Source organism: Canis lupus, chromosome 15 (genome assembly GCF_011100685.1).
Source record: "Canis lupus familiaris isolate Mischka breed German Shepherd chromosome 15, alternate assembly UU_Cfam_GSD_1.0, whole genome shotgun sequence".
NCBI lineage: Eukaryota > Metazoa > Chordata > Mammalia > Carnivora > Canidae > Canis > Canis lupus.
In genome coordinates, this window is record NC_049236.1 from 36,631,856 (window position 1) to 36,644,962 (window position 13,107).

At 35.3% G+C, this 13,107-nt stretch overlaps 1 protein-coding gene across 15 annotated transcripts in view; it reads left to right on the forward strand.

Moving 5' to 3' along the window:
• Nucleotides 1–13,107, forward strand: part of CFAP54 (cilia and flagella associated protein 54) — a 297,401-nt gene that overhangs the window by 130,101 nt on the left and 154,193 nt on the right. For all 15 annotated transcript variants that reach the window (XR_005370580.1, XR_005370581.1, XR_005370582.1 and 12 more), the window contains 5 exons: nt 1,233–1,347; nt 1,886–1,986; nt 7,739–7,969; nt 10,007–10,149; nt 11,889–12,070. Coding sequence is in view for 11 of the 15 variants with exons in the window: in XM_038558716.1 (XP_038414644.1) it covers nt 1,233–1,347; nt 1,886–1,986; nt 7,739–7,969; nt 10,007–10,149; nt 11,889–12,070 (772 nt within the window). In the remaining 4 variants the exon portion in view is untranslated. The remainder of the gene's footprint in view (nt 1–1,232; nt 1,348–1,885; nt 1,987–7,738; nt 7,970–10,006; nt 10,150–11,888; nt 12,071–13,107) is intronic.

Below are 13,107 nucleotides of genomic sequence, written 5' to 3' on the forward strand. Positions count from 1 at the left end.
GCAGGGTTGTTGTTTTTTTAAATTCAGATTTATTTATTTGAGAGCAAGAGTGCAAGTGGGTGGAGGAGCAGAGAGGGTGGGAGAGGGACAAGCAGATTGCGTTGATGCAGGGCTCGATCACAGTACCCTGAGATCATGACCTGAGTATAAACCAAGAGTTGGATGCTTAACCAGCTGAGACACCCAGGTGCCCCAATGGTAGCAGGGTTTTGCTGGAATTAGCTAGTACTTACTCAAAGAAATATACATTTTATTTTATTTTATTTTTCTGAAGATTTTATTTATTCATGAGAGACACACAGAGACATAGGCAAAGAGAGAAGCAAGCTTCCTATAGGTTGCCTGATGCAGGACTCTATCCCAGGACCCTAGGATCATGACCTGAGCCGAAGGCAGACATTCATCCACTGAGCCACCCTGATGCTCAGAAATATAAATTTAGAAAATACATAAATTTCAGGGAAAATAGATGATAAGTATCAGTAGAAGGAGGGATAATAAGAGACTTCACAGTATTTGAAGGGGCTGGATTACCATAGAGGTCCATGGTAGATTTAAAAAAATGAGATTAAGAACTTCAGCAAGTGATTGGGGGAAGGGAAAAGTTTTTGAAGTCATAAAATGCTTAGCACCTGTTGGTATCCAGAAGGATATGGATGTGATGGAACCAAAGAGAATGAAATTTTGCAAGCAAGAGAGCTTGTCCAGGGTCACTCTTAAGTAGTCATCTTTTCAGTTTTAAAGGGACATGTTCATGTTGTTTTATTTTCAGTCCAATTCTTTTTCTCCTATGTCACATGTCAGCTCTCATCACATTTTATGTATGATTTACATTTTGCTCTTTCAAGAGGCCAGCTATTCCTCGATGATCAGGAATATCACAATCTTTTTTTTTTTTTAAAAGATTTTATTTATTTACTCATGAGAGACACAAAGAGAGACAGAGAGAGGCAGAGACACAGGCAGAGGGAGAAGCGGGCTCCATGCAGGGAGCCCAACATGGGATTTGATCCCAGGTCTTCAGGATCAGGCCCTGGGCTGAAGGTGGTGCTAAACTGCTGAGCCACCCAGGCTGCCCAGAATATCACAATCTAATGTAATGCATGGGATGCAAACAATTTTGGGTATTCTTGTATAATTTCAGTGACAACATTCATTAAAGATTTATTGCTTTGGTGTAGTTTTGCAGATTCCTACAGATCCTTTTAACTGACTTTATCTTTTTCTATTAGGAGGAATGAGTCCCTACTTGGAATAAGAAAAGTGAAATATAAGGAGAATGTTTTGTGTAAAAAGACAACCAAACCTTTGAAGAAGTTCAAAGCTTCAATAATGGAGATTGGAAGAGTAAGTTATATAGGAGTTTTGAATTTAAGTTAGTGAAATGCGGAGATTCATGTATCTAAAGATGGTTGGCTGCATTATAATTTATTACAATATGAAACAGGGAAATACCAACAAACGATTTTATTATTATACGGTACATTATAATTCTTTTTATTTTTTTTGAGAAAGCATACATGCACACACAGGTGTGGAACACAGGGCAGGGGGAGAAGGAGAGAGAGAATCTTAAGCAGGCTCCATGCTGGCATCCTGGATCCTGACTTGGGGCTTGATCTCACAACGCTGAGATCACAACTTGAGCTGAAATTCAGAGTTGGACACTGAACCACCCAGATGTCCTAGTACATTGTAATTCTTAAGTTATCACATGGATATTTTTAGAGTCATATTTTTCTGTTTCTTTTGATAGTAATTTTAATTGAGGGGTATAAAGAAATCACTGTATTTTAGTGTCAAGCATTAGGGTATGAATAAATTATAGTATTTTGTTCAGAATTTAGATTTAATTTGTAACATTTTTGTCATCTCTCATATTGAGACTATAGAAATGATGCCAAGAAAAAGAAGTAGAAGAAAGGAAACGCTAAGAGAATTTTTTTCCAAAAATCCACCTATTTCCGAAATGTTGGAACATGAAAGGTATTAACTGATTACTTCTGTAAATGTTACTATGTGGTTGGCATTATTTTGGAAACTAAGGATATAGTGGCGTACTAGATAGATAAGATCACTGCCCTTGGGGATTTACATACTAATGATGGGAACACAGTAAGTGAGTAAACACAAATAAACAAGATGATGTAAGATTTTGATACATTTTATAAAATAAATGAACAAGATGATATGGTATAGAGTAACTGGCCTTGGGTAGAAGTGATGGCAGGAGTAGTTCAGATTAGGGCGGTTAAGAGCAGTTAGGGTGGTTCATAAATTACTTTTCATTATTGGTAGGCCTTATGTTCTTGTGCAGAAAAACAAACCATAAAACTTATGGTAAAATGTTTAGCTTCTATTTTTATGAGTATGAACTTATGATTCTTATATATTTTTTGTCTTCATTATATACAGAGAATGTTTTTATCTGTTTAGTTTTGGATTTTAAGAGCAACACGTACATATTAATAGAACCACTCTCACTTTGTACTTGCCTGCTATCTATTATTATTTCTTTATTTAAATTATGTCTGGGAAACTTTTTTATTTCTCCTTCTATTCTGAATGATAGCCATGCTGGATAGAATATTCTTGGCTGCAGATTTTTTCCATTCATCACTTTGAATATATCATGTCACTCCCTTCTGGCTTGCCAAGTTTCTTTTGAGAAATCTCCAGGTAGCCTTATGGGTTTTCTCTTGTAAGTTGAGGATTTCTTTTATCTTGCTGCTTTTAAGATCTTTTCTTTGTTACTATATTTTGCAAATTTAACTACAGTATGTCTTGGTGTTGGCCGGCTTTTGTTGATTTTGATGGGGGTTCTCTGTGCCTCCTGGATCTGGATGTCTGTTTCCTTCCTTCCTCAGATTAGGGAAGTTTTCTGTTGTTATTTCTTGAAATAAATCTGCCTGCCTTTCTCTCTCTTCTTCTGAGACTTCTATAATATGAATATTATTACATTTGATGGAGTCACAGTTCTCTAAGCCTATTCTCATGTTGCCTAATTCTTCTTTCTTTCTTTTGTTTAACTTCATTATTTTTCATTATTTTGTCTTCTAGGTCACTGGTTTGTTCCTCTTCTTTTTCCAGCCTGCTGTTCATTGTATCACACTTGTTTCCAATCTCATTTATTGTATTCTTCAACTCTCACTGATTTTTTTTTTTTTAGCTCTCTTATGCCTCTTGTAAGGATCTAACTGATGTCTTCTTTTCTCAAGGCCAGTGAGTATACTTATGATTGTTGCTTTAAGTTCTAAATCACGCAGTGGTGGTATCACAGCCAATGAGGTTTACCCAAGGCACAATTATTGCTAGTTGAAAACTTACTCCACCATGATGACTTGAAATATCACATATTTTGGATGGGTCTAGAAAATCATATAACAACAACAACCAAAAAAACCCCCATGTACCCACTATGCAGTATAAAATATAAAACATTTCAAACACAGTTGAAATTCCCATGCATCTCTTTGGAATGTATTTTTGTCCATCTTGTCCCAGATGTAATACTATCCAAATTTGGCATTTATCATGCTTATGAGTGACTTTATACTTCAATTATATATATAAAATTATATATATATCCCTAAATAATGTATAGTATTATTCTTTTAATAATTTACTCTGCTAATTTGCTCATTTTCCTCAATATTACATCTGTGAGATTTTTTCATGTTGATGATATATGTCTACTCATTTTACTGCTGTATAGTATTCCATTACATGAATAAATGAAAATTTATTTATTCAGTCTCCTGTAAATAGACATCTACATTGTTTCCAAGTTTTTCCTTATAGTAAACAGTGCTGGAAAGGTCATTCTTACACAAAGCTGTTGTATGCAAATGTGAGTTTCTGGCATAAATACATAGGAGTGTAGTCCCTGAGATATGAATATTTTTCACATTATTAGTTATGGCTATGTTGCTCTTAAATATTCATCAGTGGTGTGTCAAGTTTTCATTATTCAACATCCTTACCAATACTTGGTATTGTTATCAAATTTTCTAATTTTTATGGACTGTTAAATTGTGAAATTTTATGTCATTGTTATTTTAATTTTTATTTCTTTGATTACTATGAGGTCAGGCATCTTTTCATGTTTTTTTAGACCCTAGGGTTTTTCTGTTCTCAGGACTGCTAGTTTAGATCCTTTGTACATTAAAAAACTTTCGTTTTCTTATTTATTTCTAGATGTTTGGATACTGTTGCTTTTTCCAGTTTGTGGCTCATCTATTTATCTTTTTTTTTTTTAAAGAGATTTTATTTATTTATTCATGAGAGACACAGAGAGAAAGGCAAAAACACAAGCACAGGGAGAAGCAGGCTCCCTGTGGGGAGCCCAATGCAGGACTTGATCCTAGGACCCAGAGATCATGACCTAAGCCAAAGCAGATGCTCAACCACTGAGCCACCCAGGTGCCCCCATCTATTTATATTTTAAAGGTTTTCTTTTTTAAATTAAAAGTTATAATTGTTAAGGGAGCAAAATGTATCACCATTCCTCTTTGTTATTTTCAAACAAGGTAGTAAAGGTACTTTCTTTGTAAATTTAAATTTTGGATTTTCACATTTAGGAGTTTCATGTAACTGTAATTTATTTCCGTGAACATGACAGGGAGAGTCACCTTCCCCATCTGTAGTTTTGCTGCAGGTACTCAACTGGCTAGCCCCATTTATCAAGTAGCCATTATTAGCCACTTATCAAGTAGTCTATTCTGCTACCACTGTCACTTTTGTCATTTAGCAAGTTTTCACGTATATAGTTTTGAGATCTCTTTTCTGTCCCATTAGTCTCTTTATCTATTTGTGAGTCAATATCACACCATCATACTTACTCTGGTATTAAATTGATTCTTGTTGTCTGATAGAACAAGTCTCTCCAGCATGTTCATGCAAGTCTTTTATATTCTTCCACAGGGTAGTTTGGAATAGCTTGTCAAATAATACAAAAAATTCATGATTTTGATAGAGATATAATTGAATACATAGATTGGTTTGGGAAGCTTTCGCCCCCAATATTGATTCTTTCTATTAGTATTCAGACCATATACTTAGGTCTTATTTAATGTCTTTCAATAAATTTTTATGATATTTTCCATAAAGATGTTATACATCTTTCATTAGCTACATTGAAGAAGTACTTTTTTTGGTATCCAAATGTAAATGGTATTTTAAAATTACAGTTTTGAATGCTTCTATTCTTGTATAGGAACTTAATTGATAATTTGTTCATAGATACAGGTTTTCTGTGTGAACTGTCATATTGTGAAGAGATATTGAAAGTTTTGCTTATATACAGTTGGCACGCATAAAAGATGTTCAATATCATTAGCCATTAGAGAAATGCAAATTAAAGTTACAAGGTATCACTAAAACCTATTTTAATGGCTTAAATAAAAAATAATGATTAACACTAAATACTGGGTCGTTCATACACTGCTGGTGGGAATGTAAAAGACACAGCCACTCTGGAAAAGGTTGTGGGATTTTTTAAATAAAATTAATCATATGCTTACCATAAAATCTCAGGTCTCATCAAAATTTAAACTTTTGCTCTGTGAAAGACCCTGTGAAAAGGATGAAAAGACAAACTGCACACTGGGAAGAAATATTTGCAAACCACGTATCCAAGAAAGACCTTATATCTGGAATATATAAAGACCTCTCAAAATTCAAAAGAATAATAAAAACAAACAGTCCAGTTAGGAAATGAGCAAAAGACACTTAAAAATAAAATCATAAAAAAAGAAAAGGAGCAAAAAGCATGAACAGATATTTCGTTAAGAATATATACAGGGATCCCTGGGTGGCGCAGCGGTTTGGCGCCTGCCTTTGGCCCAGGGCGCGATCCTGGGGACCCGGGATCGAATCCCACGTCGGGCTCCCGGTGCATGGAGCCTGCTTCTCCCTCTGCCTGTGTCTCTGTGCCTCTCTCTCTCTCTCTCTGTGAGTATCATAAATAAATAAAAATTTTAAAAAAAAGAATATATACAGATATAGGATGCTTACCTCATTTAATTTTGGGATTATCTTGATGGAAATTGACAAGCTGATTCTAAATTTAGGAGAAAAAACTTCATGAATAGCCAACAACTGGAAGACAAAACTAGGAAATATATATGCTCACCCAGATAGATCTATGGTTTTAGATCTCTCTAAAACCATAAGGTCATACTGATGTGTCCATTTTCAGTTCCATACCACAGGATACTTTCCTGTGTTTTCTCTCTCCCTAATTGTAATGCTTTTTTATAATGGTAAGATTCCTGTTTCTGTTCATGTAATATATTAACTTATTTGCTCAAGCTAGAATATACAGATGATTGTGTCTGGATGCCTTAATGTTTTTCTAATTCAGGTTTCCATTTCCTTTCTCTCATGGTCCCATATCACTGGAGATTTATTTATGCTGACTGTCCTTCCTGAGCTTCCGGGTCCACTCACATCTATGGCTCATAGAAACACAGAGCTGCTTGTTGAGTACCCTGCACATTAGGAACTATTCAGAGGATGCCTGGGTGGCTTAGTGGTTGAGCATCTGCCTTTGGCCCAGGGCGTGATCCTGAAGTCCCGGGATTGAGTCCCACGTCGGGCTCCCTGCATGGAGCCTGCTTCTCCCTCTGCCTACATCTCTGCCTCTCTCGTTCTGTGTCTCTTGAATAAATAAATAAATTTTAAAAAAGCAACTATTCAGGCAGTAAAAGAAGCATTCTCTACCCTCTTGGTTGGCTCTCATTGCCTTCCAAGGCCCCTGGGATCTGTAATTACCTTGAAAAGATATGTAGAAGAAGGCTGTCCTCTGTCACTGCTCTCCCTGGACTCTCTCACCTTCAGTGCAGGGGAGATGTGGCTTGTTCTGTCAAACTCTATCACTTTTTGAGGAGATTTTACCTTCCATCCAGCTTCTTTTCCTTTCGTGTGTGTGTGTGTGTTGTGTCAGATTCAGACATATAATTCATTAAAGTGAGCACAATACTTTCACTTACCAATTGAGATTTTTTTCCTTTCTCCAATATAAATCAGATAGAATGGCACTGACCAATGGGGCAGCAACATCGTGAACATTAAAAAAAAAAAAGAAGTACTTTGAAGAAATTGTCATGCCATGTGAGCAATTATGCAACTATAAAAATAGTTGGATGACTGAGATTTTGCTAGGAATAATTTTAAACAAATTGAATATATGGTATACTTAAAATATGACCTATTAGCTAAATTTTGAAATATTAGTTTTTTCCAGAGCATATTGAATATGGATTATAAAGTTATTTCATTTATAGTTGATTGATGTTTTATTTCTGCTGTAGTCTAGCTAATATTGGAAAAAAATTTGCTCCATTGTTTTTTTCCTTAAGGAACAATACAGAGGAATTATTTTCTTATTTAATATTGATATTAGGGGATGAATGTGAGCATTATGTTATAATTTAGTCATCTAATCTCAGTGGCTTTTTGGTTAATGAAAAGAAAAGCTGTTTGGTTTGAGTTTAAGACACAGACATCAGAGAGAATGGAAGGCAATATGTAGTGTGTTTACCCTTACAGTTTATCCTCATGCCTCGTCTACTGCCCTTTCACATTCTTAGCACTAAGGAAATGATAAATAAGTCAGAATAATTTGTATAAGGGCAGTCAAATGACTTCTTGATGTATTTGATACAAATTGGAATCATTCTTCGTTATTAAATATCTGGAAGCTTGTGTAATTTTAAGACTTGCTTCTTCTTGGCAGAAATAAGAGAACTGATGTTAGAAAACTGGCCTATCGATTCCTCGTGGATAACTTGAATCCTATAATATTAAATTTTGTGAAAAAGAAGCGGTTCCATCAAATATTTCTTGAGGAGATGCCCTGGAGAGCTCAGATGAACCTGTATCTGGCAAATGCACATTTCAACCTGCTTTTAACGAAGCTAGGGGAACATATGAAGATGAAATTTGGCACTTCAAGTGCAGTGGTCAGGTATAGAATATTATCAGTGAATGATACTTTTTTAGTATGAGCATGGATTTTATTTATATGTTCAGGGCTCCAATGTTGATAAATAACTTAAAGAGGTTTCCAGAGTGCTTCTCTACTGATCATTGGTATATTACTTAATTTCTTGTCTCAGAATCTTTCCTAAACCAATGCTGGATATAAGCACTAATGAAATACCAATCTGCATTTATCTTAAATAGGTTTGTTAATATAGCTTTCAGTAAAGAAGAAAGTGTAATTTCAAGAGAAATTTAATATAATTGTGTAATACCTATAGCTATTAGTAGGTATTAGGCAAATCTGTTTCATTTTGAGGTATATTAAGCCTCTATGAATACAGATCATATATTCTCATATGATGTAATATGTCATTAATTCAGAAGACATTTTTGAGCTCTTGAGGGTCTTTGGCTAAAGTGTTTTGGAAGATAAAAATAGAAGATAAGTACAAATATAAAATACTATATAATCATTGAAAAGGTGAATAGAATCTTTCATCCAAAAAATATAGCTGAGTACCTGTTAGATACAAGGTACTGACTGAGGTAGACCCAATAGGCATGAAAAGATGAGCAGGATGTGCCACTTAGAGTGTTGCAGGGTGGATCACAAGTGTTAACAGACAATTGTAAATCATAGTGTAAAGTGAAGTATACACAAAGTCTTTGTTCCTGAGAAAAAGGCTTTCCTCTGGCAGAAATTCACAGGAAAGGTTTTGTAGGGAGGGGCCACTTGGCCTGATTCTTGAGGGACATGCCAGATTTAGAAATGTGCAGATGAGGAAAGAGGTATTCCAGGTGGATGGAAGCATATGACACAGAGACCAGGTAGGAAGCATAAGATGAGAATCCCAAATGGTCTGACCAGAATCTAGAGGAAATGAAAGGGAATGGTGTGAAATAATTTAAAAAGTAGATCAGTACCAGATCTTAGAGAGTCTTAACTTAATCTGAACTTTAATTTATATACAGTGGGAGATTATTAAGGGTTTATTTAAATTTTTTTTTTTTTTTAGAATAAGGGTTTTTGACCAGGACAATGATAAAAGATTTCTCTGGCAGCAACATACCAAATGGATTGGAGGAAGGAGAGACTGTGATAGGAGTATGAATTAAAAGTGTTTTTATTTCAATATCCAATGATAAAATATCCAGGAGAAATCCAAAGCGAACTTGGTTCCAGTTTCTGTTTCTTTAGAATTTTGGTTAAAATCATTATCAGACTGAACTTTCATAAAAACATCTCCAAATGGTTCCATTTCCTATGTAGGCTAAACCAGATTTGCATTTAAGAAATAATTAGATTGCCTGACCAACAGGGAAGGCTTTTGGTAGACTAACCCATCCATGAGGCCATGAAAAGAGAATGGTTCAGACCAGATGGGCTTCCTAACTTTCCTCTGAACACTGAGAAGAATTCTCTGAAGTTCCAATCATATGTGACCATTCAGACATGATGACTTCATAGCACAGCAATTAGACAATGACCAAATTTGTATCAGAGAACTTGGTGCTAAATTCAACTTTACTAAAACCATTAAGACATAATATTTATGTGTGAATATATTTTTACATTTATTTATTGATCTATTTTTGGTGGAGGTCTGTTTACTGCTTAGGCCTTATTTTTAAAAAAGGAATAACATTGATCTTAGACACATTGCTTTATATAGTAGACATATGCATATATAGTAGATATATGCAGATATATGCATATATATCACATATATATGTATATATCTTCATTAAGTTGTATTTGAATCAGGTTAAATTGACATAAATTATTGTTTCAGAGCCCTTAGAATGAGTTTGGATTTTCAAGGGCCCTTTCAGGGAAATAGATTTTGATGTTAAAATTCCTAAGAGCAAAGTTACATTGTATAATTTTAAAATTTAATATGATCCAAATTTTGGGAGCACTAACTCACAGATATTTTAAAAATTAAAGTGAATTATATTTGCCAGATTCAATTCAATTTTGTTTATGGTTTTTTTTTAATGATATTCCCTCTCCCTGCAGTTTCCGATCATGTGATCCTAATATGTTCTCACTATATAATTCAGGAACAGTGTTACCAACAGCGAAATTAACTCTAGAAAACTATAAAGCGATACTTGATTTCCTTCATACAGCTAAAAAAAGAAAGGCCAACTTACCATCAGGTAAAATAAAAAATTATGATCTGTATTATCAAATTGCCCTCTATATTTTTATTCAGTGATGCAACATACACACACACACACACACACACACACACACACACACCCCACAGACACACAGAAGTATACACATCATTTTTAAATGACTCAGGAGTTTAAATGAGTTGTGGTATTTTGTAGGAGATTCTTATTTGACCAGTTTTTAAAAAAAATTTCTGTATTTTTATGATATCACCATATGTATTTAGAAATATATATGTTTGTTCTACTCCAAACCAATTTGCCTGTTCACCAAATATAATGTTCTATTTATTTATTTATTTATTTATTTATTTATTTATTTATTTATTTGAAAGGGAGAGAGGAGTGGGGAGGGGCAGAGGGAGAAGGAGAGAAAATCTTAAGCAGACTCCATGCCCAGTATGGTGCCCAACATGGGGCTCCATCTCACAACATTGAGATCATGACCTGTGCCGGAATCAAAAGTCAGACCCTTAACCATTTGAGCCACCCAGGCACCCCTAATGCTCTTTTTAAAATAATGGTAGCCTCCTCTTGTCAGGATAGGTGAAGACTTGATATCAGGTGTTATATTTTAGTGGGAGTAAGTTTCAGAACAAATTCCACTACACATTTTATGCTCAAGGAAGTTTACTCTTGCCTTAGGATCTCCAACTAGCACCTTCCGTGAAACCTTACTCAAAGTGAATGCCATAATATTTTTGAATGGCAGGACCAACCAGTATTTTTGTCTGCTCAGGTGACAGGAGACTCACTCTGGGAAGTGGAGAAATACAGATGAACAGGGCTTTCAATCTGGGTGCTACAACTGATGACACTATTCCAAAGCAATCACCTATACCATTCATTTCACAAATAATCACTTCTAATATTTTCATATAATTACAAACCCTCTTATGTAGACTTTTAGTAATAATATTTTAAGTATTATGTAACTTATTGCTATCAAGATACTTCATATACTGGGCAACTGCATCAGGAGTTCATTCATATTTGAAGTACTTGACATGTTTTTTGATTTCTTGAGGGTGTAGATTAGATTTAGCTGGTACCTTCATGTTATACTATGAGTACTGAAGTATTTGAAAATAAATTCCCTAGACCCAGAGTCAGAATTTTGTACATAGGCTGTGGTATATAGCTTCTTAAGGTTTTTTTTTTTTTTTTAAACTAGCTGCCTAAGACCTCCCATGAAATCCACAATACAATACTGTGCTATTGAGATGTATTATTTAATGCAGAATTCTAAGAAAAGGCTTGCAGTAGGAGAAATCTATATTTTTACACCACACCAACAGGATAATGAATAGATATGGTTGCTACCCTGCTTAACTCTAGGGGATGCTACTCACCCTCTAGTGTACATGTCCTGGGAATAGACTATTTAGGGAGTAATTAAGGAAATTAAGTGGGATTCTGTGATTGGTCCCTCAGAAAACATGACATTCCTGCCTCTTCATTGTTCCTTTGGCCATCACTCTTGCTGAGAATGATGTTCTCCATAGTCTTTCTGCATAGCTAAGCCATGTTCACCCTTTAAACTTAGTATAGATGCCTCCTTCTCTAGAAACTTTCCTTGGTTCGTTGTGTTCATGATAATCCTGTCCTTCCTCCAAATTTATATAGCCTTTCTTATCTTAATTACTCATTTGATGCTTATCACCTATGTCTTCTGGAACTTTCTTTTTTTAATAATATTATGCTTTATTTTTGGACTGTAGATGCTGAAGAATTTTCCACATTTGTTAATTCCAGAATGAATGATGAAAATGTATCCAAGGCACAACCAGTTTATGACTCAGACTCTGAATCAGGTCTTAATGCTAAAGAAAAGGATCGAGCAACAAATTTAGGTCTATTGGATCATTTTATGAAAATCTTTTTATATTGCAGGAGAGCAATGGTAAGGTGGTCCTTCTAATTTGCTAAATTAGTAGACATAAATCTTAGGCCATTAGTTTGGACATGTAAGATATATTGTATTTATTCACTTACCATCCATAGTTTTGATTTCAACTTTGAAACTAAACTTGCTGTGTTTCACATCAGTCATTTTTGAGGTTTGTCTGCCATAGTGCTGAAGATTTACACACTGTCAAGTTGTCAGGGAGAGGGGTAAGCTGCTTTAGTCATCAGTCATCCATTGGTGCAGAGTGGAGGTGGCCTTTGTCCTTGCCTACACAATCCCTGTTAATATTCAGACACCCCCCTGCCACTTTGTTTCCACATTTGGGATATGGCCTTCTATGGTGGTGAAACCAGTGGTTCCTCTCTGGAGTTTTGCTCCTGTTTAGGGTACCATATGCCCCTTTATTCCCTCTAGCATAGGGCACACTCTTTCTGGGCCAGAGGAAAGCCCTGCTCCTGATTCCTGACCCCCTGCTTCTATAGGCCAATTGTGTCTTCTCTAAAATGCTTTTCTCTTTTTTTTCCTTAAATATTATATGATACATTATTAAAATTGGAATCATGAGGTACAAATAAATTAATTTTCCTTTTTCTCATAGCATGAATGGCATATACTTCAAACCTCTCAAGAGTTGAGAGGAAATCTATCCTTTCTAGAACACTTGAGTTCCCATTTTCTCTGTAGAGAAGGTGATTTCTTAAAAAATATGAAGGAAACCCAAATCATCCCTTTTGACCATGAGCATTGCTTCCTATCCTTTCCACAAGCTTCAGGTCCTTAGAAGGTCTGGGTCCGGCTCACTTCTTAGAACTCAGTTCATCTTGCTCTCATTCAGTCCATTGTCCTTTGTGTGATCTTGAAAGCACAGTGCTTGTTCTTTTCTCATCCCTCAAGTTCACCCTCCATCCTTTGCTCCTCCTTCAGTTTCAAATGCTGTCCTCCCCCCAACACCCCAACTCCCACCTTCACATGACATGTTCAACTCAACATTCAAGTCTTTGCTTATGTCACCTCCACAGAGAGGACATTTT